The sequence below is a fragment of the Sus scrofa genome, chromosome 11 (assembly GCF_000003025.6).
Source record: "Sus scrofa isolate TJ Tabasco breed Duroc chromosome 11, Sscrofa11.1, whole genome shotgun sequence".
NCBI lineage: Eukaryota > Metazoa > Chordata > Mammalia > Artiodactyla > Suidae > Sus > Sus scrofa.
In genome coordinates this window covers 61,433,911-61,460,714 of record NC_010453.5, presented here as the reverse complement: position 1 = coordinate 61,460,714, position 26,804 = coordinate 61,433,911, and the positions used below count along the sequence as shown (strand labels likewise).

The window sequence follows — 26,804 nt, the reverse complement described above, 5'->3', positions numbered from 1 at the left end:
CAGAGGAAAACCCGGCAAGTTACAGATTTGGAAACCAAAGAATGCAAAATAGCCGACAAGTGTTCACTGGAAATGAATCTGAAAACAGCAGAGACTTGGGAGACGTTTCTCTCACTTATAATAGTGGGAGAGTATAAGACCCTGACTTACCATTCTACTTCCTTACACAGTAGAAAAATTGCTAGAGGAGGAATTAAGAATTAATGGGATATGGACAATGGAGCCTTAGGAAGGAGAAGAAATGGATACATGTAGGGGAGGAACAGAACCAGAATATCTCACAAAACAAGCCACGATCTAGTTTTTCCAATACTACATGAAAACAACAGGACTAGCAACTCAGTAAATTTAGAAAATCTATCTGAAAAAAGCCTCCTCCTAAAATTTTAGGAAATTTAAATTTACATAAAAATAAGCAACAGGAAAGGACTGACATCAAATCGTATACAAAGTTACCTATTCTGCTATTATCTCTACAGTGAAAGCACACTGGAAAATCAGACCAAACACACAACTTCAAAAGGAGCTAAAAGATAGCAAGAAAAGGACACAAGTCACCAAATAATAAGTTAGAATGAGAAATAAAGTTAGAGATTTCCAAAAAAGAAGAAAAGGAAAAAAAAATTATTTTAAAAGAAACAAAATCTAGAAGCAGTGTAACAGCAAAGAAACATCACTAGTAATACTATAAGAGAAACAGAAAATGAAAAGAAAGTTGATTTTAAAAATCAAAAATAAAAACAGAAAAAAGATATTGGAGAATATACTGAAAATAAACAAATTCAATTCAGCAAATAGGTAATAGGTGTCTCTGAAGAAGAAAATCAGAACAAGGGAAGAGAACAATTAGTTAAACTGTAATTTAGCAAAAGTCTGCTAAAAATATTTGGTTACTTATTTTCAAAGGATACCATGTTACTGAGAGTATCAATTCAGAATTACCCAGAAAGCTATATTCTAGTAAAATGACTGTACTTAAAGAAAGGAAAACAAATCACTGGGCACTGAGAGGGTTTAAAAGAAAAAAGAATATGCAACTTGTAAAGGGAATAAAATAGAATATAGCTTTTGCCAGCAGTGCTTTCCGCCAGAATAGAAATCAGGGTATATTGAAGAAATACAAGGAAAGAAACCGTGAGCCAACATTCTTTTATCCCACAAAACCAACGTTCATGTAAAGGGGGCACAGACTCTTATCAGCAAGTAAAACCTTATAAAATATTATAGAAACGTACTAGGGAAACCTTGACATAAAAACTAGCAGTGAAAAATAAATATACAGTGAGTGGAAGAATAAATGAGAATTAAGGGGCAGATATAGTAGGTGACCTAAATATATCTCTATACATCTATATAATATTGATATAGTTTCTTGCCAAGGAAAAAATATATATCCATAGGGCTGTTTGATATACATTAATATCATTAATAAAATGTGCAAAAAATGTAACTGATTTCAGTAATCATAATTGGTAAGCATAGTTTAAGTATTATTATGATAATGTGGTACACCTGAAGTGAAATAAAGCAAATGAATAATTATGAGATGTTTATTTCTACAATGACCTGTGTCTTTGAGGATTGTGGCTTGTTCCCAGACAGTGATTGTGAAAGCCAGCTCTTAATGAAACAAATCAAGGGTCATGTAAAAATGACTAATTCTATAGACTGAGACTGGGATACCTTGTTATCCTATATAGCAACAAAACTAGCAAAGACTTCAAGAATCATGTCAAAAAGACTCCAGAACCAAATTGAAGAAGTGCCAATTGGCAAAATGTGGGACAATCTGGACATCTATAAGAATTACAAATGTTTTTGAAACTGAATTTATAATGATGTTTCAAAATATTAAAGGGATTGTTCACCTTCTAAGAAAGACAAGGAGAGCACTAATTCATTTCTTGAAACTGGTTAAACAAAAACTCAAGAACCTGTTCTGCCTTCCTTGAAGTTTATAACCAGAATAGGCAAGTGGACCAGTGAAGCTGACCTCTGTCCAGAGAGCATCTCAAAGAAGAAAAATATTTATGTAGGAGAGAAAAAAGACTATGAATATGAAAGAAATTTCAGATGAGGAAGTATATGAGGAATTTCATATACATATGGCAAAAAAGTACAATTAAATGCATTAGTAATAGGAATTAAATAGAATAAAATATGTTCCACTTTTATCCTTTGGACAGATATACAAAAGTAGTGGGAATGGAAAAGAAAGTTTTTGCAAATTGAGGAACAATATAAACTCTTAGTTGTTGCTGGTGAGAATGTAAATCAACCCAATCACTTTGTCAACCAGCTTTGCATTTCCTGTTAAAGCTTAATACCTGCATGCTCTGCCTTGTGACATGGTCACGCTACACTTAGGTATATTCTGCAGAGGCTCTTATGCCTGTGCATCAGGAGACATGGTCAAGATGGCTTATATTCACAATATTCAAAAACTGAAATCAACTTCAATATCCATTAACAATAAAATAAAGAAGTAGCTATGTATATCCATTCATACCTGGAATATTATATTTTGGTAAAAATGGATGATTAGGTCTATACCTCAACAATGTAACATTTAACCAAAAGGAGGACACCATGTAACAACAAAGACTATGTGATTCCATTTATAATAAAATGCAAACCCTAGCAAAACCCAGCAAGATATTGTTTATAAATACACAGATTTGTGGTTAAAATTCTAAAGGAAGAAAAAAGGAAATGATTTTTACATAATTTATGATTATTATAAACCCTCAGAGTGGGCTGTATTCAGAGAGGCATGGAAAGATTCTATTCTTGGATTGGGAAGATGGGTAGATATAAATTTATTTTATTATTTTCCTTAAACTGTGTGTTTTGATATATGTGTGTAGCTATATTCGTATCTCTATTTCCATCTCTACACATTCATCTTTATCTCTACATTATTGTTATGATTTCACCGAGTTTATGGAAGAATCCTCTCTTTCTGGCTAGTTCATGTAAGTATTTAAGAAAACCTTTTTACATATTTCATTGAACTGCATTTTGATTCAGTGGGTGGGCATGGGCAGGCACTTTTGTGATGCTATCTATAGTTGAAGTTGTTTAATCCTCACAAGGATGCTTCTTAGAGTATAAGTTTTGTTATTACACCCATCCTAAGGAAACACTTGTGCAAGGTAAGTGGCAAGTTACTTATGCAAAGTATGTGTTTGTAAGTTTCTTCTCTTAGCTAGTTCACTGTACTGCTAGTAAAAGTAACTGCATACTCAAATAAAATGACCACCCAGAAATACTTTAGTTTCTTTTTACCTGCCAAATTAAGTACAAACTCCTCACTCTTGAACCCTAAATCGCTGTAACATTTTTAATCCATTTTAGACTTCCAATATTTTTCAAGAAATTTGAATAAATTTGTTCCTCTATAAGCATGCTCCTTATTGCCTCTCCCTACCCATTCTGTCATCACTCATGGAATTTGCACTTCACAGAGTCCCTTCCCTGGAGTCAATTGCTAAAGCCAAATAATGTGTCTATTCTGTCAAATGCCACTTTCTCATAAACATTGCAGTGGAATGCTACTTTTCCCAGGTTGCTCTTCCCCTCTTTCTTCTAAAAAGCATTTTCTGATTGCCTCATTTGGATACTCTCTCTCTTTGTTTACATAAAATTTTGATTTATCTCAGGGGAATTTGCAAAATATTTCTTTAGTGTTCATCACAATCTGGAGGAGCTGACAAGGGTGAAATATTTTTTCTGCGATACCAGAAGCACTGTATCAGAATGAAGTCTTCTTGAAGCATGTGTAACTTGAAGCTCTCAGACCCTGAGAAAAGATGGAAGTTCTTTCTCTTTGGTGTGGGAAAGAAAACTCAAGGCTAAAAACAAGTCAAACTGAGGAGTTCCCGTTGTGGCTCAGTGGTTAATGACTCCGACTAGGAACCATGAAGTTGCAGGTTCAATCCCTGGCCTGGCTCAGTGGGTTAAGGATCCAGTGTTGCCATGAGATGTGGTGTAGCTTGCAGATGTGGCTGGGATCTCTCGTTGCTGTGGCTGTGGAGCAGACCGACAACTACGGCTCCGATTAGACCTCTAGCCTGGGAACCTCCATATGCCACAGGAGCAGCCCTAGAAAAGGCAAAAAGACAAAAATAAATAAATAAATAAATAAATAATAAAAGGAGAAAAAAATAAAAAATAAAAACAGTCAAACTGAGACTGATACCAAAAGTCATACAGGATAAGCCACCATTGCCAGCCTTATTGTTATACTCCCTAATGGTCCATTCCTATGATCCTTCCTCATAATGCTAATTTATAAATGTAGATAGTGTTTTATAAGAGTTCAGTGTGCTTTAAGAGATTAATTTTAGAGATACTAATAAATAAAGGGTATATAAGCAAGTGCATACATTTCTGTTTCTCATAGTTTGGTCCTTAGACCAGCAGCAACATCCTTAGCTGGGAATATGTGAGGAATGTTCCATGCAAGAACTTCTATATCATATTTGTATTCATAACAAGAGCCCCACACAGTTTGTATAACAACAGAGTGCGAGAACTTCTGAGCTCAGATCACATGCTCTGTCAGTTAATTACGTAGTGAGATGAGCACTTAACTGGTCACACAGCTATATGAAAATACTCTTTCTGCATAGTTAGAAGTATGAAAGTCATTAAAGAGATAAAAATATACCTAACTTGTTTCTACATGATGCATTTTATCAATTAACACTGACTAAAGGGGAATATAGCAATTTCAATAATCATTCTGTTTATTTGCAACAGAATGGTATAAAAATAGACCTGGATATGGTTATATATGTATATGGTTTCCAGCTATATTGACAGCCATATGACTTTGGGTCATGATCAAATTTATCTGAGGATATTGTCTTAAATTTTAATTTTTTATGTTTCCCTATTGATCACAAGTCATACTTAGCATTGTGCTAGTCAATGGAGACCATATATATTTATGTTCCCTGGTGTGGTATAGATTTAGTTGTGAGATTTGCAGACTAGCTGGTTTATCTAGAATGCATGCTAGGCAGTTCCCTAAGCTTTAATTAATAGGTCTCCCCTCCTCACCTCAGTGATTTAACATCAATTCAGTGTCTCAGCCAAAACAATGAAAATCATTCCTTAGGCATTCAAGGACAAACCCTTTTATTTCAATTCTATTATTTAAATCCATAACTGTGATATATATAGCTTTTCAAGAGAATGAGAGATGACTCTGGATGATTCATTAGGTACCCAGATTCCATTACACAGTCTTGTTAACAAAATACCAAGCAGTCAGGATTAGTCTCATTTATTTAGAAATCAAAATGGAAATGTATAATCAGAATAATATTCATAATGGTCACATATTAAACTATATTCATCTTAGATATAGATTTCATCTCTCTTTAGTATAATTTTCATCAGGAGTGTTAAAAACTGTGGTAGATGGTAATTTCAAAGTGTTTGCAATGGAGTTCCCCTTGTGGCTCAGAGGATCAAGAACCTGACCAGTATCCATGAGGATGTGGGTTCAATCCCTGACCTCGCTCAGTAGGTTAAGGGATCTGGCATTGCCCAAGCTGTGGTGTGAGTCACAGATAAGGCTCAGATCTGGTGTTGCTGTGGCTGTGGTGAAGGCTGGCAGCTGCAGCTTTGATTTGACCCCTAGCCTGGGAACCTCCATATGCCACACATGCGGCCCTAAAAAGACCAAAAAAAATTTAAAAAAAAAAATCTAAGTGTTGACAACTCTGAACATTGAACAGGATTGTGAATTTCTCTATGGTTTTACCAGTACTCTTCAGTAAGAGACACTTGTAAAATGTACATCAAAGAGTACAGTCATTACTCAAGATTACTTTCACTGTGTCGCAAAGGTTTGAGTCTAAGTCCCCTGATAAAGACGATTTATTTTTAGCTTAACCAAATAAACAAATGATAGCTATTTAGTTATGTTCAATACAGTTCCTTATATTTGGGATAATTAATTAAGGGGCTATTTATCAACATTTTGCAGAGTAAACTGAATACATTTTATTGTAACAGAATTGAATGAAACAAATTTTAGAAATAATACACATACTTTTAATATACATATTTGGAACTGTTAATGTAAACAAATCTAACATGCTTACAATATCTGTTTTATATAATTTATATCGGAAAGAAGAATCAACGCAATCATATGCAGTATTATTAAATGATTTGTACAAAGTGAATAACTACATAGTTTCAGGAGTTCTGGGAAAAAATAAAGATTGTATTACCTAAAGAAAATGCCGCTTGTAATATTTTTTTTGAGGTTTCCCTTAACCTCCATTTCTAGTTGAGATTTTGAAATAAAGGTGATTCATGGTAAAAATAAGTTTGAGGAAGCCAAGAATTTTCACTCACTTTACAATCCTGCATTACTAAATAAATCAGCACCCTTTATTCTTCAGTAGCTAACAAAATATTTTCACTTCACCAGCATATGGAATACATGACTCTCTTCAAGGTCACTGTTGGCACTGTGCTGTAGATGCATTTGTTAGTTACTAAGTGACAAATCTAGAGAACAATATAAACAATGATCCTACTTATTTTAGGCTATGGAAGATCAACCCAAAATTCTTTCTAGATCTAGTCACTTAAAACTCCAATATATTATCCTTTTATTACGAGATAAATCTCATTTAAGTTGAATACTTTCTGTTCTCTTAAGTTTACCTCTTGATATAACTCATAGGAGAAAGCTTTATAGCTGGACGGGGCTATCAATGGCAGGGCAACATATTATTGTTGTTATTATAATGCAGTAAGCAGTCTATGGAACAGAAAATAGTTGAGAATATAGCTATAAAAGTTTTGAGTTCTGCCTTCCTTAAACATTTAGAATTTGCAATGATGAGCAGAACGTGTCAAAGAGAAGAGGATGATGAGAGGAATCTAATGGTAACAGACACTTCTCAGGAAAGACTTTAAATGGCTGAATGAAAAGTGATTCGGGAGAGCCTGGGGTACAGAATGCCGCACTGGGACCCTATCATGACTGTTCCACCAAAGCATGTTGACAGCACAACCAAGGAAAAAGTCATTTGAACACGTACTGAACAATCTCTGTTGTCATGTACAGGTTTTCAGTTAAGCTATTTTTAAAACAGCTAAAGATGCTACATTACATTGTATGAGTAATGATGGATATGACAACAGACAGAGATGAATTATCTCAGACAGTCTGAAGTCTTAAAATCACCCTACACTGAACATGTGGTATCTGAATCAATTTGAGAGCAAATTAATTTTGTCCTAGATTATCACTGTGAATTTGATCATGGGTTATATACTCTTTGTTTTTGTTAAAAGCAAAGTTTTTGTAACTTCAATTATTCACTTATTAATTCAGTTATTGCAATGTCAACATCACAGAAGAATTGCAAGCCATGCTACTGCAGATTTTCAAACTACACAAGGAATAGTTTTGCTCCAATCTGTTTTTAGTGGCATCTTTTTTTCTTTCTTTCTTTTTTTTTTTTTTAACCAATTGAAACTACTAGAACTTGGGGATATTTGAATAGTCAAATAGTTGAAAAAAGTATTGATGGTAGCGAGAACAGTTTTTCCATGCATGGCTGCAAGAACAGAACTTAGTCTTTTTCACTATTGTTTAAAATCTCCCCTCACTTAGATAGTTTGAAAGGATGGCAAGTGTCAGGGATGAGGGGAAATTAAAAGTTCAAAGCCATTCCAATCCTGCTATTGCGTCATCAATGAAATATCCATACCTACGTATATGAGCCAAATTCAATCAAATAAAAGCATAGAAAAATGTTTCTATCACATTAGGATTTTTTTAACCAGTCTACTAAAAGAAGAATGCATTTTCAGTGTCCTAGGAGTGAACACTATATAGAATATAGATGGATGTTTTTATTAGAATGATATCAGTTAACATTTAACAGCAGATATGCTATAAAGAAAGAGTTTTAAGAGCTAAATATTTGTAAATCATGTGATACCACCAATGACAAAAACAAAATGATACTCAAAAGGAATATAAATATTTTGGCGGTAAAACTCTGTACGTTAAAACACATAGACCCCTCTTGCCTGAAATAAACATTACCCAAAACAGAACAGAAAATCAGTTCAAGCGATGATAGTAAGATATTTATCAACTTTGAGCATTTGCATAAATGGGGCAAAATCATTAAATTTACAAGACACAATATCAGTACTGTTCCTTGTAACTATACATAGCTATAAACACATGCATATACAGCTATTTTTAATCAGACATTTTTGAGGAGATGAGTGAACCATGTTCTACTTGTATTTTATAAAGGATAAGCATCAGCGTAAGGAAGAAATAATCGTGAGTTTCAAATTCCTAACAAGAATGACCCCCGGTAAACTTGCTAGAGTACAATATTTTTTAAGTCCTTAAGACCATCTAAAACTATGTGTTAACATGCTTTAGCGATATTATCAAACCAGTCAAACACAGGTAAACTATTGTAGTATTTTATAAAAATAGAAATGTGACCTATACTTTGCTACTTTCCTTGTTCCTCTTTATTTCAGCATGCCATCAACAGGGGTTCCTACCACTTATTAAAAATTGAAAGGCCACAGCTATAAACTCTTAGAAACATGATAGGCAACCATTTACAGCAGGTGTGGAGTTTTTTAATGTTTGCCTGGAGTTGCTGAAAAACATCTATACCTTAAATCTCCCCAAATCTGATGGATAGTTGCCTGTACCATACCTGTCCATTTCAGTAGTAATTGAAAACAGCAATTTAAAGTAAAAAATTCATTCTTGCCATTCTGACAAGTATGGTTTTGTGAGACGACTATTAGGAGTTGAATATCCTCCACAGCCTCTACTTCTCTTGTGAAATAAGACAAAAAGAGTTATCTATTAATACCCACAGTAAGTTGTTGAGCTTACAAACAACTTTGGGAGTGAAAAAATCCCTGTAAAAATGCTAATTCTACACATACACAATTTATAGATAAATTTTTAACCTAAACTATTTTTATAATAATTTTTATGCCTTAAAACCTTGCTAATATTCAAATGGCAAGGAAATCACGGTGTATATAAATATTCGAGATCAAAAGAAAATGAAAGATTATTTAATATTGTCCTAATAAATAAGTAGCATAATTCTAAAACACAGTGGAAGGCATTTTAACTCTTAGCAGAAATATTTTTTTCTAATGAAAATCTTTTCTTTCTCATTTTTTTTTTTTGGCCTAAACAGCAAAAGATAAAAGGATAGAAGAAATCAAGCTGGTAAATGATATTAACACCAATAACAAGAACAAATATCCTTATTGCTCCTACATGAGTAGAAGGTATTTAATTTTCACTAAGAAATTGTGTTAATGCATCAAGGAATTTGGTGGTCCTTTGTTCAGTTGCTACTCCAGTGTACTAAATCCCATCTATTTACTTTCTATGTTGACATTATTACTGTCCCTAACAAGAAAACATGTCTTTATATTAATTGTCTTGACTTTGTACTTCTTTTGGCTTTGATTCTTTGGCCAATATATTTGCCTTACAAAATAAGAGACTAGAAGCAAGGGGGCATTGATGCTTGAAGCACTTGTAGTGTTCTAAATTTACTATGAGAGGACTGAAAGGTAAATGAATTCTTCTCCCACCAAAGTCACGCAAGGACATTTCTAATGGCCCCAAGCAGCCCTTGGTGATTTAGAGGGAGACTGTCAGGTCACCCTTCAGGTAGGGCTGCGTAGGTCCAGATTGCTTCCTTTTGCTATGAGTTAAATGCATAGCTGAAAGCTGCCCTTCACATTTCTTTCTCAGCTGATAAATTTGGTTGTCTTGCCCATGTGATGGGATACATGTACATAACAATGAAGGGCTTATAGTCATCATTTTGTATGTGTAGTCAAGGAAAGGGAATTCATTTTGCAATTTTTGGGGTTGTTATTTGGCAGTTCTATCGTCTGTGATAGTGAGCAATCCAGCAAAATACTGGAAAGTTTTCAAACTCATGCAATCAAAACAATGTGAATGACTGATAAGGGTTTTTTGTTTTTGTTTTTGTTTTCAAAAGATTCAATTCATAAGAGTGAAATCCAAGGAGTTTCTCATTATAACTAACCATCTATTTGAACAATTTCTTTGCCATTTGACTATGATGAAAATCAAATAAAATCAATTACCTTGTATTAATAGCATGATAATAAAATTGCAGAACTTTAATAATTAGTAGGGCTCACCCATCCTTGTCTCACAGGTCTTACCAATATGCGTTTAATATATACTATATACTAGTTATTTCATATACTAACATACTAGTTATTTCATACCCCAAAGATTATCTCCCTTTAAGACTATTAAATCTCAGAACAGATGACCATTCACCAGTTCATAGAGAAATGTCATTTTCATTTAAAGTCATTAGTTAAAAAGGAAAAAGAGCCATTAGTTAAAAAAAAGAATGCAGGTCCTGAGTAACTAAAAATAGGCTTATTTTCATTTCCAATTCCTCCTGCCTGTTTCTGAATTCACTGTCATTATCTCTTTATATTCATAATAATAATTTCCTTAATTGTATTTCAAAGTCAATCTGTTAGAGGTGGTGTTAGAGTCATACACTTACAGTCTGTGATTTTTAGTGTCCTCTTGACTTCTCCGCTTCCGGATCCCCCACAGCCGTCTTCGTCGTCACAGTCCCCGCTGATCTGCTCAGCCGCGCCACCACCACTGCCCGTGTGACGTTCCCACTTACTGGGTTTGGGTGACCTCCCCTGTAACAACTAAATATGGATACCGAAAACCTTAATTAATAGCGAATTCAAATCATCCAAGGAAGCTATCCAAAAACATGTAGCTAATAGAATTATGTCCTTAAATGTATCCTCTGTTTCCATGCAGACACCTTACTAAAGCAAGTGTGCAAGAAAGATAAAAACTGCTGAAATAATAATAAATAATGGACAAGGGAGTTCCCGTCATGGCACAGCAGAAACAATCCAACTAAGAACCATGAGGTTGTGGGTTCGATCCTTAGCCTTGCTCAGTGTGTTGAGGATCTGACGTTGCCATGAGCTGTGGTGTGGGTCACAGATGCGGCTAGGATCCCACATTGCTGTGGATGTGTTGTAGGCCGGCAGCTGTAGCTCCAATGCAACCCCTAACCTGGGAATCTCCATATGCCCTGGGTGCAGCCCTAAAAAAAACAAAAGGCAATAATAATAATGGCCAAGGCCTTACAGGTATAAAGAGTTACAGTCTGCATATTAGCTATGTGATACAGCTTTGAATAAACCTTTGGAAAGTGAATGATACCAGGTTTTCTTACTCTTGGATACTCTGGTTAGAGAAAATTCTGTTTCTGACTCAAAGATTCTAAAACCAAAATTATGGGGAGTTCCTGTTGTGGCTCAGTGGTTAAGGAATCCAACTAGGAACCATGAGGTTGGGGTTCGATCCCTGGCCTTGCTCAGTGGGTTAAGGATCCAGCGTTGCCATGAGCTGTGGTGCAGGATGCAGACGTGGCTCAGAACCCGCGTTGCTGTGGCTCTGGCATAGGCCGGCTTCTACAGCTCCGATTCAACCCCTAGCCTGGGAACCTCCATATGCCATGGGAGCAGCCCTGGAAAAGGCAAAAAGACAAAAATAAATAAATAAATGAAACCAAACTTATGGTATCAAGAGGAGGGGGAGGGATAAGTTAGGAGGTTGGTATTAACATATACACACTACTACATTAAAATAAGAAGTAGCAAGAACCTACTGTATAGCACAGGAAAATCTACTCAATACCGTGCAATAACTTATACGGGAAAAGAATCTGAGAAAGAATCGGTATATGTATACATATAACTGTTTCACTTTGCTGTACACCTGAAACTAACACAACATTTGTCAGTCAACTATACTCCAATAAAATTTAAAAAGAGAGAGAGAGAATCCTCTGCTTCAGAATACACGGTGTTTAAGCAGGGTAAATCAAACTCCAAATACAACATAGTATTAGTATAATGGCTGATAATACCATACTGTTTTGCAAACCAATGGCCCAACATTTCTCCAAAAGAAAAGCACTATTATTCCAGAAAAGATTCAGTCAAAAGAATGTAGAAGTTCAGACATATACATGTATAATTTTGTTTAAACTTTCTTGTATCAAATACAAAGTCCAATGCACATGGCACAGAACTGAACCTTGGAACAAAAGACTTGGGTCACTTATGAAATTTAACCAACTTCTTGACCTTGGTTCTCAATTATTTCATTTACTTTTATGAGCAAAATCTGTGAAATAGTCATTTTCGCCTACAGCACGGGAGTGCTGGTAATATTCCTGAATAATATTGGAAATATCCGAGTTCTTTTTCAAAAAGATGATGTTATGAATAACAGAAAATTTCACTTAAAGCTAAAACTGAGTAAAATGACCCAATATGCGACATTGGCCTCTCTAAGGCAGTTTCAGAGGACACGTGACCCAGCAGGAACACAAGCGGGTACTGCCATATTATGAATGAAATATATCGTGACTGAACAGTTAATGCACATACAAATTTTCAGGGTGCTTTATAAAAGTACTAGGGTTGTCATGTCTATTGATTAGCAGATGATAAGCAAACACACGACTCAAGAATAGCATTTTATATTGAAAATGATAGAGCAAAATAAACAGTGCATGTAAGAGATATTTAGCATCTAAGAACACTAACAGTAAGCAACTGAACACGGAGAACTGGTAAACTTTCAAAATTGAAATTACGTTGCAAATTCTGAAGTGTTCCATTTCCTTAAATTTATTTTCCCTAATCAGAATGAAATGTTAAAATAATTTGACAATAATTTAAAATTCTGATCAGAATTTATTTCTATTACCCAGCATTGCCCAAGTGTTAATAGAGGTTAACTTTTGAAAGGCTTCTTTCACAGCCATATGAATTTTGGATTATGTTTAACAAAGCTTCTTATTGTCTTTAATGCACAGATATGTATGCTACTTCCTGTAGGAGGTATGGCAGTGGGGAAATACAAACATGTAACAAAGCATACAAAAATTCAAAAATCTGAAAAATGAAGGGTAAAATAAATTGCGTATTTTATACAAAAAATATTAGGAGTTCCCACTGTGGCACCGCAGGTTAAGAATCCGACGGCAGGAGTTCCTTTCATGGCTCAGGGGTTAATGAAACTGACTAGGATCCATGAGGATGCAGGTTCAATCCCTGGCCTTGCTCAGTGGGTTAAAGATCCGGCATTGCTGTGAGTTGGTATAGGTTGCGGAGGCAGCTCGGATTCCCATGTGGCTATGGCTGTGGCTATGGCGTAGGCCAGCAGCTGTAGCACTGATTTGACCCCTAGCCTAGGAACTTCCATATGCCACAGGTGGGGCCCTTAAAAAAAAAAAAAAAAAAAAAAAAAAAGAGAATCTGACTGCAGTGGCTCTGGTCACTGCTGAGACATTGGTTTGATTCCTGGCCAGGCGCATTGAGTTAAGGGCTCTGTGTAAAGTTCACAGCTGAGGCTCAGATTCAATCCCTGCCCCAGGAACTTCCATATGCCACAGTTGCAGCCAAAAAAATTAAATATAGGACTCAGAGGCCCAAGAGACTCAGGTTCTGACCTATATCATATATTAAGAATGGGACATTGGGCAAATTTCTGAATAACTCAGCTCTTTCATACCTAAAATCAGGATAATAATATACCTGAGTCATTCTTATTATGAGAAAAAATATATCAAGTATACTGCATTATGTTGGCATAGTAAGCTTAATATATTTTGGGAGTTCCCATCATGACTCAGCGGAAAAAATGTGACTAGTATCCATGAGGATGCATGTTCCATCTTTGGCCTCACTCAGTGGGTCAGGATCTGGTGTTCCCATGAGCTATGCTATAGGTCATAGACATAGCTCAGGTCCTGTGTTGCTATGGCTGTGGCGTAGGCCAGCGACTACAGCTCAGATTCAAATCCCTAGCCTGGGAAACTCCATATGCTGCAGGTGTGGCCCTAAAAAAAAAACCAAAAAATTAACATATTTTGAAAATTATCTTTGTTATTATTTATTCTATTGCAATATTGGTTAAACACTCCAGGACCTGTTAACTGAAAATTTAGTTGATAAAGAATTCAATTACATGACTTAGACTAAAAATTTTCAGAGTACTATCTGACAAGTACAATGAAAGCCAAAATTGCTGATGATGTGTTTTTCCATTTGCCTCTAGCACTTTTGCCCAACATTTTCCCGTTTTGACTTACTTTCCCAACTTACTTTCCCAATACGTTCTTCCACTATTTTATTGAGACCTTGGTCAGAACAAGAGGGAATTTCATGAATAGTACCAACAATATTTAAGTCATGAAGATCCTATCCAATAAATTTGAACTCAAAAATGCCAACAGAAAGATAGCACATATAAAACATTTTCTGTTTTAGGTAACTGGTTTCGGTTAAAAGTGATTAAATGCATTAGCTATCAGATAAGTTGGAATTGGGCTCTCAATCCTACAACTGAATTCTACAAGTCATCTGGATGATCCTGGAAGAGAATTCTATTTTAGGGCCTCCAAACTGAGTCAAGCTTGGCTGACAAATTGACCTCAGTTTTTTAAGACTCTGAACCAAGAAAGCCAAGCAGTGAGTCCACCTGGACTTCTGAACTTTGAAACTTCGAGGTCATAAATAGATATAATTTTAAACTGCTAATTCAGTAGTTATTGTTTATATAGAAAGAGAAAAAAAATATACTCCCTAACTCCCTAACTCCTAAATATGGCACATTTATTTCTTGGTGATCTTTTTGTTTTGTCTCTTTGATTTCTGGGAACCCATCCTCACATATTCCTCAGAAAAAAGGGGTCAACATTTCCATAATTTACCACCATACCGAGAAGATAGAACACTTGGAAACAAGATCTCAGATTTCACCTTTTGCTACTTTGCAGTTTCTCTGCCTCTTCACAGTCCTTCTCACTGTTTTCCAAGAGTCTGGACAAGAGACCTAATCACTCTTTCCCAAATATATACATGATTCCATTTGATCCATGCATCCATGTGCCCATAACCCCGTCTTTCTCCAGTAGAGTCAACATCTCCGTCTCCTCTGCAAGAAGAGTCCACTTTATATATGTTCATTTTCTTACTGCTCAATCATCACACATCCACAAAATTTATTTTCATTCTCACAAATATAATAATACTTAATTTGTGAAAATTCCCCATAAACGATTAAACAAAAACAATGAGCTTTTAACAGTTCTTTATGCAAAATTCCACTTCTTTTGGACTCAACTATTCTTCTTTCTTGTTTGATCTTCGTTCTCCTCACACTTCCAAAACAAGGAAAATAAATGTTTCAGTGAATAACAGAAATCCTCTGTTCCTTCTTTTTCGGTCTCTTTCTGGGAACCCATCCTAACAGATTGTGTTCTCACCTATATCCAAATTACAGACAAGTCTTTTTTTTTTTGTCTTTTTGCTATTTCTTTGGGCCGCTTCCACGGCATATGGAGGTTCCCAGGCTAGGTTCCCACCGGCCTACGCCAGAGCCACAGCAACACGGGATCCGAGCCGCGTCTGCAACCTACACCACAGTTCACAGCAATGCTGGATCGTTAACCCGCTGAGCGGGGGCAGGGACCGAACCCACAACCTCATGGTTCCTAGTCGGATTCGTTAACCACTGCGCCATGACGGGAGCTCCTTATAGGCAAGTCTTTATCTGCAGCCTTTGCTACTCTTTAGTTCACCACTAAGCAGCAGATGGATATGCAATGTGCTCTACGACTTGGTGTCTTACAATAGAATTGTTCATCTACACTATTCATGTATCATTACAATTTATCTCCCCAACTCCCTCCTCATAAGGGACATTGGTCTCTTCTGCCTACTACCACCATATTAGTTTCGTCAAATCAATACTTTCATAACGTCGGTTCTCTGCCTTAGTGTTTGTTGTTTTTTTTTTTGTCAGTTTTTAGTGTCAAAACTTCCTGGTTTCCAACATGGTTCCAGCAGAGAAATTCAATCTAGACTGATGAGCCATAGAAAAACATGCTGGGGTAAAAGGTTTGGGAAATTCATACTATGGCCCCTTCTTGAGATCTATGGGCTAAAGGCTCCTGGGGAATCTGACGGTTAATCCCCTGGTTCAGTTGACATTCACCTTTCACTTTCCAAAGTAACATAAGCAAATTAGCCCCTCCCCTCACTCAACAGCCATTGACATAGTTTTGGAAATGAGCCTAGGAAAGAAAAAGTTCTAATTTAGCCTCCAGTCAAGGTTCCACAAAATAGACAGTTTTAAAAAAATTATATCTAAAACAGGTCCCCACCAACACCCAAATTCTGCTGTAGAGTAGTTTGTTTTTCTCACAGAAATAACTTGAATTTATATGTCTATAATTTTGTTCATGCTGTTTCATACTCTCCTCTTTATCATTATTATTGTTATAAACAGCAGGGCCTGATATCACTAACCTAATTATGTCTTTGAAGCCGGGAACTCATATAGGAGCAAAAATGTCTGCCCTTCATCCTCACACTGCCTTGGCTTTGAGTTTTGCCCAAATGTAAAGATGATGGCATTTTGCACACTTGAACCGACTCCCCTGTCATGGAGGGTAGAAAGTCGATCAATACATACATATTTATGGAACAGAGAAAAGGGCATGATTTTGAGCTTCAGCCACACATTAATTGTGTGCCTTTAAGGAAATCACTTAAGCCCATTCAAACTCAATTTATTCTATTGCATACTAAAGCAAGGGAAAGCACTTTATATGCTATAAAGCACTATACTCATTCACAGTGTTCTGTGCAAGACACTGCATCCATACAACTGAGATGCCTATGAAGTAAGGGCAAAGTGAGAAAAAAATTCAACAACTTCGAGGGTGCTCTTTTTTTTTCCTCAATGCCATTCAATTTGTGCAGTCAGCTGATCAGCTGAAAATAGTCAGTTTTGATGACTGATGCTTCCTGCTTATGTTTAATTGGTTTAGGAAGCTCATCAGGGATGCTATCTTGGAGGATGAATTTGGTCAGTAGAATATCTGATGACTCTGAGGCAAATGTGTTTCTTTCAGCTGGTGAATTAATCTCTCAATAGACTCAATTTGCTTTTTACTAACTGTCTGGCAATATCCCATAGTTGCAATAGCCTTTCAGACGCTTACAATAAAATCTGGCTATAGATGGCTCATATACACATGTTTGGTGTGAAAGAGAAATATATTCATCACATTCAACAACTTCCAAACGTGAGAGCAACAGAATGTGCTTCAAAATCCAATATGTAACAACATATCGCTAAAATATTCCTTCCATTCTTTTACAATCATTTAAACAGACATACAAGTAAACATGTGTTTAGAACACACTAGTTATCACATATGTAAGTCTTGTCATCTTTTCAAATATGGACATGATGAAATATGCTGTTTCACAATTTTGTATTATTGACGGGTATATATGTTGCTAAAAACTTAAATGTTGATAGAAAAATTTCAAACTGGAAATCTGAAGGGTAGAAAAAATTGTACTTTCAAGTCATCATTAATAAAATGTCTCTAAAGAATACATTTCAAGTATAGACAAAAGATTCTCTATGTATAAATACAGGCAAATATATACATGTGTATGAATTTAATTTTGTTATAAAGCAATTGGTATCTGTACTTTCATACAATTTAAGTAAGAACCTATGAAGAACTGTATGGAAAATAGGAAAACAAGAGAAACTTATAACATTTTAAAATAGGAACTCTGATTCAAAATTCTTTATGATGCATTTTTTAAACGCGTCTCTGTAACATATTTCAGATGAGACTTTTTAAAAACAACCTCTTTATATAACATACCCTCATTGTATTGTTTTTTGCAGTTTAACTTCCCTTTTCTCAAACGTCTAGTACTACTCCCATCTATACCCCAACCCACACCACCTAATTTTCACCTTCTTCACTTACCGTTTTTCATCTGTTACTTGCTTTTCTTATAGCAAACTTTCCCACTCTGTTTCAAACTCAGAAAATATTTTATCCACATAACCTAAATACCACAAATCTCCAGATTATATTAAAGATTATATTTTCAAAAACAGTTAAACCTTTATAGACTATTCTGCCTAAAGAGCCAAGTACATTTTACAATATGTCATGTTATGTTAAGTTGACCAGACCCAGAAGTCATTTCTGTAGGATTTCTTGTCAGTGTTTGCTTTAAGTTTGAGCTTTCTGATCACAGTTTCTGTGGCACTGGTAATTTGAAAGGTCACTGTTCTGTGACATTTGGTTTATGCAATGCAGTCTTGCAATTTATAAAAGTCTTGTGATTTTGTAAATAGAATACTGAACTTAGAAAAGACCTACTCCATTCACTCTCTTAAACTGCAAGGAACTCATTTGTTCCCTTTCCCCTTCCACCACCCCTGATCCTCACCTCTGACTCAAAATGTGGCCAGTTCCATTTTCTGAGGTACCACAACAAAAGTGACAAGGTAAGTTTATAATTAATGAGTGTCCCAGTCCAAACCCTAAACTAGATCTCACAGGTGAATGAAAACTAGAGGCTGGTGAGCTAAGAGTAGGCATAAAAGGGAAACAGGGACATAACCTCAAATAGGACTTGGGAAACTTGTTGACCCCAGTGAGGAAGTGTGCATGCCAAACATTATCAGTGATCAAATGGCTCCTGTGAAATGTCTATGTGAAAGCATACCAAGGACCTGAAAAGAATTGGTGAGAAGCAAAATGACCTTTCTTTCAAGACAACCTCAGAGTTACTGTTGGAAACTTTGGTCAAAACATCCATGCTAAGTCAGCTGGATGGGAACAGAGGAGCCCTAACAGGAGTAGAGGAAGAAACAAGGACATTTGGGGAGTAAGCAACGTATAATGACTCTGAGGCAGGAGAAGAGGAGAAGAAAGGTGGAAATTACAAGTAAATCTAAAAAATGTTTCATGTTTTATGGAATAATCAGATGTATAATGAAAAATTCTCATTTTATTTATGACAAGGATAGAACAAAACCAAACATCTACTGCTCCTGAAGAAAATAAGTGAAAGTATCCCAAAACATAGATGGACTTATGGAAGATGAATTTGAGACAATTCAGTATCATCTGGTGAATCAGGCTTCTATTTGCCATACTTTACAAAAGTGAAGGAGGACCCATACCCTAAGGGTAGTTTTATATGCATGTCCTAATTAATCATATGGATAGTATGAATTTTTACATGTGTTAACAAGTGAGTGGTTTTCTTCCCTCAACCCACCTGCAAAATACTTCCTAACCTGGTTCAGCCACAAAGAACAGAACTGTCAGTAGCAGCAGTTACCTGTTCTGATAGGAAAACCATGTCATTTTTTTTACAAGGTATACAAAATTAGCACCTTCCATCATTAACCTAGGTTTTTCTTTACCATTTCTTTTTATAGCCACACCTGTGACATGTGGAAGTTCCCAGGCTAGGAGTTGAATTGGATGTGGCAACACTGGATCCTTAACCCACTAAGCAAGGCCAGGGATTGAACCCACATCCTCATGGACACTATATCAGGTTCCTAAACTGCTGGGCCACAATGGGGACTCACCATTTCTTGTTTATTATGTCAATGTATTTCTAAAAGGACCACAAGATTTATGTCATTTAACCGCTATGTATTGTAACCATTGTCCTTTAATCATTTATTTGCAAGAGAGTGATGTCATAGAAAGAATAGAAAAAGAAAGAGAAGGAAGGAAGTAGGAAGGAAAGAAGGAAGGAAGGAAGGAAAGGAAAGAAGGGAAGTCCATGTCCATCACAACGCATTGCCAATGTAAGGACTCTCTGACTAGAAAAGAGTTTTATTTGTTAATGCATCACAATGTCCACGGCCTTTTTCAAAGAACTGTGCAGGGTTTCAAATCCATTTACAACTTGGTTTTGGTAACCAATCCAATCTAGATTTCCTTCATTGGCCAGCTGTGCAAAATTCACTCTCAAATGCTCTATTAAAACATTCTAGGGACGATTCCCCCAAAGTTGCCTAGTCTATTAAAGGTTTGCTTCCAAAAGCAGTGGCTTATGATCCCATTTAGTATGATACCCTGTGTATGCCAGATGGTAATGAGAGTTACATCTTCACAACTGTCATTCTGGTTTTCACCTTTGCAATGAAATTCCCCTAATCTAGATTTCTTTACATAAACTATAAAAATATGGACAGAGGTATGCCAAAAGAGGATTAAGGGTATGTGATTTTACTAAATATTCTAGAAATAATTTGAGAAAAATGGGTAAAAACGTAAGGCTGTGGTTGTCTTGAGGAAGGGGTAGTTGGGTGTTTGGCTGAGATTCTAGGCCAAATTCCATTAATATTTACATGTGTGACCTTAAATAATTTAATCTTGCTGATCCTATTTCAGCTAAAAAAAAAAAAAAAAAAAAAAGAGAGAGAAGAGTGAAAATTCCTGACTGTGTTTTATAGCTCCCAAATGTTCAATTCTAATGTGTTTCTAGACATTCTAACATTTGGGTGAGAAATGGGTATTATATCATCAAGGTTTATTGTGGCCTTTCTTGATATTAATTTCAATTCTATTCTTGCCTTCTTTTTACTGCTAGATTTAAGTTTTTGATTTTTTTAAATCACATTATACATTTAAGTTAAATTTTGTCTCTAGAAAAATATATGTTGAAGCACCAAGCCCCTAATACCTCAGAATGTGACCTTATTTGTAAACAGGCTCTTCACAGAAATAACCAAGGTAAAATGAAGTTATGTGGGTGGGACCTAACCCAATATGATTAATGTCCTGATAAAAAGCAGGAATTTGAACACAAGACAGATATGTACAAAGGGAAGGCTATAGGAAGAGAGAAGGAGAATTCCATATGAAGTCCGAGGTTTAAACTTTTTAAACTACAAGTCAAGGCATGCCAATGATTGCCAATAAACCACCATAAGCTAGGAGAGAGGCATGTAATCAACCTCACAGGTCTCAGAAGAAATCAACCTTGCTGACATGCGGATTTAAGACTCCTCCCCTCTAGAACAGAGACACATTAACTTTTTCAAGCTACTCATTTTGTGGTACCTTGCTACAGTAGCCCTAACAAACTAATACAAAATTATGTACTGAAAAGTGCTTACATCATAAATGTATAACTCCAAGAACGTTTCAACATGAGCTCAGCCATGTGACCACCGTAATCACAACACACAATACTATGAGCATCTCAGCAGCCTCTTTTATGCTCATTTTCTTCTCCTAAAGGTAACATAAGTTTGCGGTCTTCCACTATAGTTTCACTTTTTTTCTGAAGAACTTTATATAAGAATGTCTCTGACATTATAGATGAAGCAGCAGATCATTCATTTAATTCCTACTTTTTATTCTATTGTATCAGTGAACTGTAACTTTTCATGTTTCTGTTGTTGGGCAATCCTGTATAGTTCTTGCCTGGACATCAAAAAAAATGTTGCTATGAAAGTCTTTTAAATGTCTTTTGGCATAAAAAGCTTTGTCATTTCTGTTGGTTTAAATGGGGAATCATTAGGCCATAGAGGTAGGTATCTGTTAAATCATTCTAGTTTTATTTACTTTTTATTTTCCTCTGTCTTAATATTAATGTATTATATAATAAAGTGTATAGATCTTAAACATACAGCTCAAAATGAGTTTTCCCAGAGGTCCACACACAAAAATACAACTCAGATTAAAACTATATCATACATCCCCTAGAAATCTAGTCACACAGTCAACAACTGTAATCGAAGATAACTCCTATTCATCTAGATTCATTTTGCCTGTTCATTAACCTCATGCAGTACGTGATCTCTTGCGTACGGCTGCTTTTATTCAACATTATATTTTAAACATTCATTATATTCTTGGGTGTACCAAGAGTTCATTCCTTATTATTGTGTAGGGGAGGAAAATATCATTTCCTTCTAAGTTCTCAGCTGGAGCCCCAGTAAAAAAAGACAGATTAACAACAGAAAAACATACAAAATTTTCTAACGTAAGTTTCACTTGACACAGGAGTCTTCATTAGCAAGAAACAGTAAATCTGAAGCATTTTTATTCTAAGTTTGATGAAGAATGGATGATGGTGAGAAAATGTGAGAGGACAAAGGAGGAAACAAAATAAGTGTAGTCAAGTGGGGAAGAGAGCAAGTCTTTGTCATTCGGATTCCCATGACTTACCTCATCTTCCAGGATAAGGATGTTCCTTTCCTGGGGTTCAGGGAGGGCATGTTATCCTGAGGGTTTTATGACCTGCTTCAGGGGAATGTCAAAATCCTTCCTTCACCTGCCATTTCTCAAATTACTTTCTGCCAATGTGCCAGAGTTTGGGTTGTGTATCCTGAATTTGGTCAGTTGCATTATAGGCATTCCATTTTATGAATAAGTAGCAATTCATTGATTTACTTCAGTGTAATTTGCCTATTCATCTGTTTTTGATTTGGCGCAATGATAGTTAAGGCAGGTCAAATACACTTGCCATTTTCTTTCGATGGACTTAAGCATTCATCGATCTTGAGTATATATCCAGAAGTGCAATTATTGAGTCATTAATATTTCAGCTCAAACCACGTGTCAGTATAGTTGTTCCATGGCGTCTGAAATTGTTCCACGACTTCTGCAGCTCTTGGTTTTATTGGTCATTTTCATGTTAGGCATTTTGTGGGAGTGTCTTGGTATTTTAGTGTCCTTTTAATTTGCATTTTATTAATGATTAGTGATTTTCATGTGATTTGAGTATTTTTAGTGTCCTCTAATATCAAATGCCTTTTCAAGTCACTCGATCATGACGATTTGTGTTTTTCAAATTGACTTCTAAGAGTTTTTTATAAACTTTGGATGTGACCCATTTGTATTTATATTTTACTATATTATTTTTTATTTCCCTTTTCTTTCCATTTTTAGATGAATATTTTTTCGGCTTATTAGAAGAGTTGTTACACCTTTTTGAATATCTGAGATTTATAATATTTGTTCATAATATAATATTATAGACATTATACCTTAAATAGTACTTTTACCACTTATCCAACAACGAAAAAAATATTATTTACCACTCTCATTTTTTATTGTGATATATTTTATTGCAACAAATATTATAAATTTGAAAAGATATAGTTATATTTTCCCCTGCTTATGTCTATTTCATGGTAAAGATTCCCTATAAGTTCCTTTTGTTCTAATATTTTCATCAGATTTTGACATCAATATTTGCTGCTTTCCCACAACAAATTGGGAAGTGTTCTTCTGCATATATTTTCTAAAAGTGGTTGTGTAAGATTAGTCTTATTTACTCCTTAAGATTTGGAAGAATATACCAGATAATCCATCTGTCCTGGGATTTTTTGTGTGTGTGAGAAATGTGTTAATTATAGAACTAGTTCCTGTAATAGATACAGAACTCATTCAGATTCTCAAATTTTTTTCTTGCACCAATTATCTTAAGGCTATTTTTTAAAATAAATTTCATTGCTTCCTATAGTTTCATTCTTCTTTCTGGGATAATTTTTCTTTAGCCTGAAGAACAAAAGTATTTCTTAGAGTTTAAGTTCATTAGCCAAACATTCATTTAATATTTATTTGTCAAAATATATTTTATTGTGCCTCATTTTATGTACATTTATACTGATTCCAGAATTTTAGATGGTCATAATGTTAAACTCAGCCTATTAAAGATGTCATTTCACTGCTTTCAGTTTCTGTATTTTTGTTGGAAATATTATCTTTGCTGTTTTATTTGCTTTGAAGACTCTCCTTATGTCTTTTTTTAATTATTATTGGAGTATAGTTGACATACAATGCTGTATTCATTTCAGGTGTACAGCACAGTGAGTTAGTTAAACATATACATATAAAAATTCTTTCTCATATTCTTTTCCCATATAGGTTATTACATAGTGTTGAGTAGATTTCCCTCTACTATACAGTAGGTCTTTATTATTTATCTATTTTATATATGGTAGTGTGTATACATTAGTCCCAACCTCCTAATTTATCCCTCTCCCAGCGTTTCCCCTTTGAAAACCATAAATTCAGCTTTAAAATATTTGAGTCTGTTTCTGTTTTGTGAATCAGCTCTTTTGTATCATTTTCATTAGATTCCACATCTTAGAGATCTCATATGATATTTGACTTTCTCTGTCTGACTTACATCTCTTAGTGTGATAATTTCTAGGTCCATCCATGTCAAAAGATATAAACAGATATTTCTCCAAAGAAGACATGTGGCCAAAAAGCACAAGATGTTCAACATCACTAATTATTAGAGAAATGCATGTCAAAACTATAATGAGGTATCACCTCACACCAATCAGAAGGGCCATCACCAAAAAGTCTATGAACGATAAATGCTGGAGGGTATGGAGAAAAGGGAATCCTCTACACTGTTTATGGGAATGTAAATTGGTACAACTACAGTGAAGAACAGTACAGATATTCCTTAAAAAAGCTGAATATAAAACTACTATATGATCCAGCAATCCTACTCCTGGCAATATATCCAGAGAAAACCATACTTCGAACAGATCAATGCACCTCAATGTTCATTGCAGCACTATTTACAATAGCCAACCTAAATGTCCATCAACAGAGGATTGTATAAAGGAGATGTGGTACATATATACAATGAAATATTACTCAGCCATAAAAAGAACAAAATTATATCCTTTTGTCTTAGTTCAACAGTTTGACTATGATCTGCCTGGGTCTGGCTTTCTTTGTATTATATTGCTTATGCTTTGTTGAACTCTTAAAAGTGGCTTGATATCTTTTACTGATATCTTTCACTTGACCAATTACTCTTCAAATATTGCTTCTTTGCTATTTTCTCTCGCCTGTCTTTGCTGGTCTTGAATTACAGGTATTATTAGGTATATTGTGGGTATATACGAGTATCCCAACTGTGACCCACATTTCTTATGCTTTGTTCTGCTTTATCCAGTCTTTGTGGTTCAGTTTAGATTATTTGTGTGGATCTTTCTTCAGGCTCATTTACTTGTGTTTTATTGCATTTACTCTGATTTAAACTATTCAGTTATTCAAGTTCAATTATTGTGCTTTAGAATTTCTACATGATTTTTACATAGATTCAAATCTTTGCTAAGACCTCATTTTCATCTTGTCCATTTACTTTTATTTTATTATCATATTAGCAATAGTACTTCTGGATTTTTGTCAGCCAAATTCAGAACTGCATCATCTGTGGATCTGCGCCTTCTGTCCATGTGTATGAATTATTAGCAACATTTTTGCCACTTCACATAGGTAGGTATTTTGTTTGTTTCATGCTGGTCATTGTATATAAAATCAGACAATACACTTGGAGAGGATAAGCAGTAAGCCACATCAGTACAGTCAGATATCAGAATGGTTAGGACTTGAATGTAGTTTCCATAAGACTGTAACCATGGATTCATCCATGTTTCTCAGATATGGCCCACTTGGGATTCTGACTGAGAGCTGAATGGATCTGTTATTTCTTAACCTTAGAATTCTTTTGGATGTTAGATTGTAACTTTTAGGAATAGTAAGATAAGCTATTTCACATCTTCTTCTACGCAACTTTAAAATCTTCAAAATGTCCAGGAGGGGTGGGGGTTGACTATGTGTTTGACCTAGTCCCTGACCCTTTGAATAATTTTCTCTCAATTACTGTGAGATCCTGGAAGATTTCATTCCGCCTTTTTGAAACTTCCAACATAGTCCCTCAGCCTTGCATACAGCACAAGAATTTAACAAATATGCCATCAGGAAAACAAGCCAAGTATTCCCTACTTACTTTATCCCCAGATAGGCTGGGCCAGGCCCAGTCCTCAGCCTCTACCCACAATCAGAAAAGGCACTCAGAGAAATAAACATTTGCAATAGTCAACCCACACTGGGAGTTTTATCCAATCCACAGATTTTAGTTTTTCTAGTTATTTTTTTTTGTCCCAGTTTTTTATAGTTAAACTTATAATTTTCTAATTTATCTAGTTTCTAATTGCAACAGTTTTGCTGGTCTCCTCTGACTTATCCAACAGAGTTGGCACTCGCCTTTTTTTTCAGTACTTTATTTTTAATCATATAGCCTTCAATTTTTTTCCCAAAGCATCTAAACATTCATAAAGTTTTGCATGTCATGCAATTTTTGCAGAACTGAAGAAATATTCCAAAAATAAACATAGAATTCCAAGCCATGTTATCTTTGCCATGGACAACCCTAAATTGCTTCTTAAAAACAAACTGGTCCAATAAAAAATCAAGATGGCTATTCCAGAGAGCGGTCTTGTTAATGGGACTCGGAACCCTGATCAGAAAGATATATATATCTTGATTTCAGGTCATTTGGCCTAATGCATCTCATGTATGAGATAGATAAAGCCTTTGTGACCCTGGAGAGAGCTCTGTAATGACACAGATGTCACTGGAGAAATTATCAGAAATATTGCTATTAACCATACTCTCTAAGAGATACTGAGCAAATAACTTATTACTTTGGCTTATAAGGCTCAGGTTAAATGAAGGAGAAACAACAAACAAATAAATTCTGAGAACCATACTGGGGTGAATGACAGATGGGGATACCAGCACCTATCATCAAAAGAGGCAGAGGAAAGAGGAGAGACTAGGGTTAGAACAGAGTGAGTCAATATTAGTAGATTTTCAAAGATAAATATTAAAAAAGAAGATTTCTCTCAAGAATTTCTCTTTAGCTGGAATAGTAAAGAAGTCATCAAATGGAACATGGGCACATGAAGGCCTTAATATCTATGCATTCAGTTTTGTCCCATCACAGAGTACCAATTTTGCCAGAAACTGAAATTACCCCAA

The 26,804-nt window shown here is 35.3% G+C and overlaps 1 protein-coding gene across 2 annotated transcripts in view; it reads right to left on the bottom strand.

Annotated features, from left to right (window-relative positions):
- Window positions 1-26,804, bottom strand: part of GPC5 (glypican 5) — a 1,358,912-nt gene that overhangs the window by 689,197 nt on the left and 642,911 nt on the right. For both annotated transcript variants that reach the window (XM_021065368.1, XM_021065370.1), the window contains one exon: window positions 10,605-10,761. In XM_021065368.1, coding sequence (XP_020921027.1) covers window positions 10,605-10,761 — 157 coding nt within the window. The remainder of the gene's footprint in view (window positions 1-10,604; window positions 10,762-26,804) is intronic.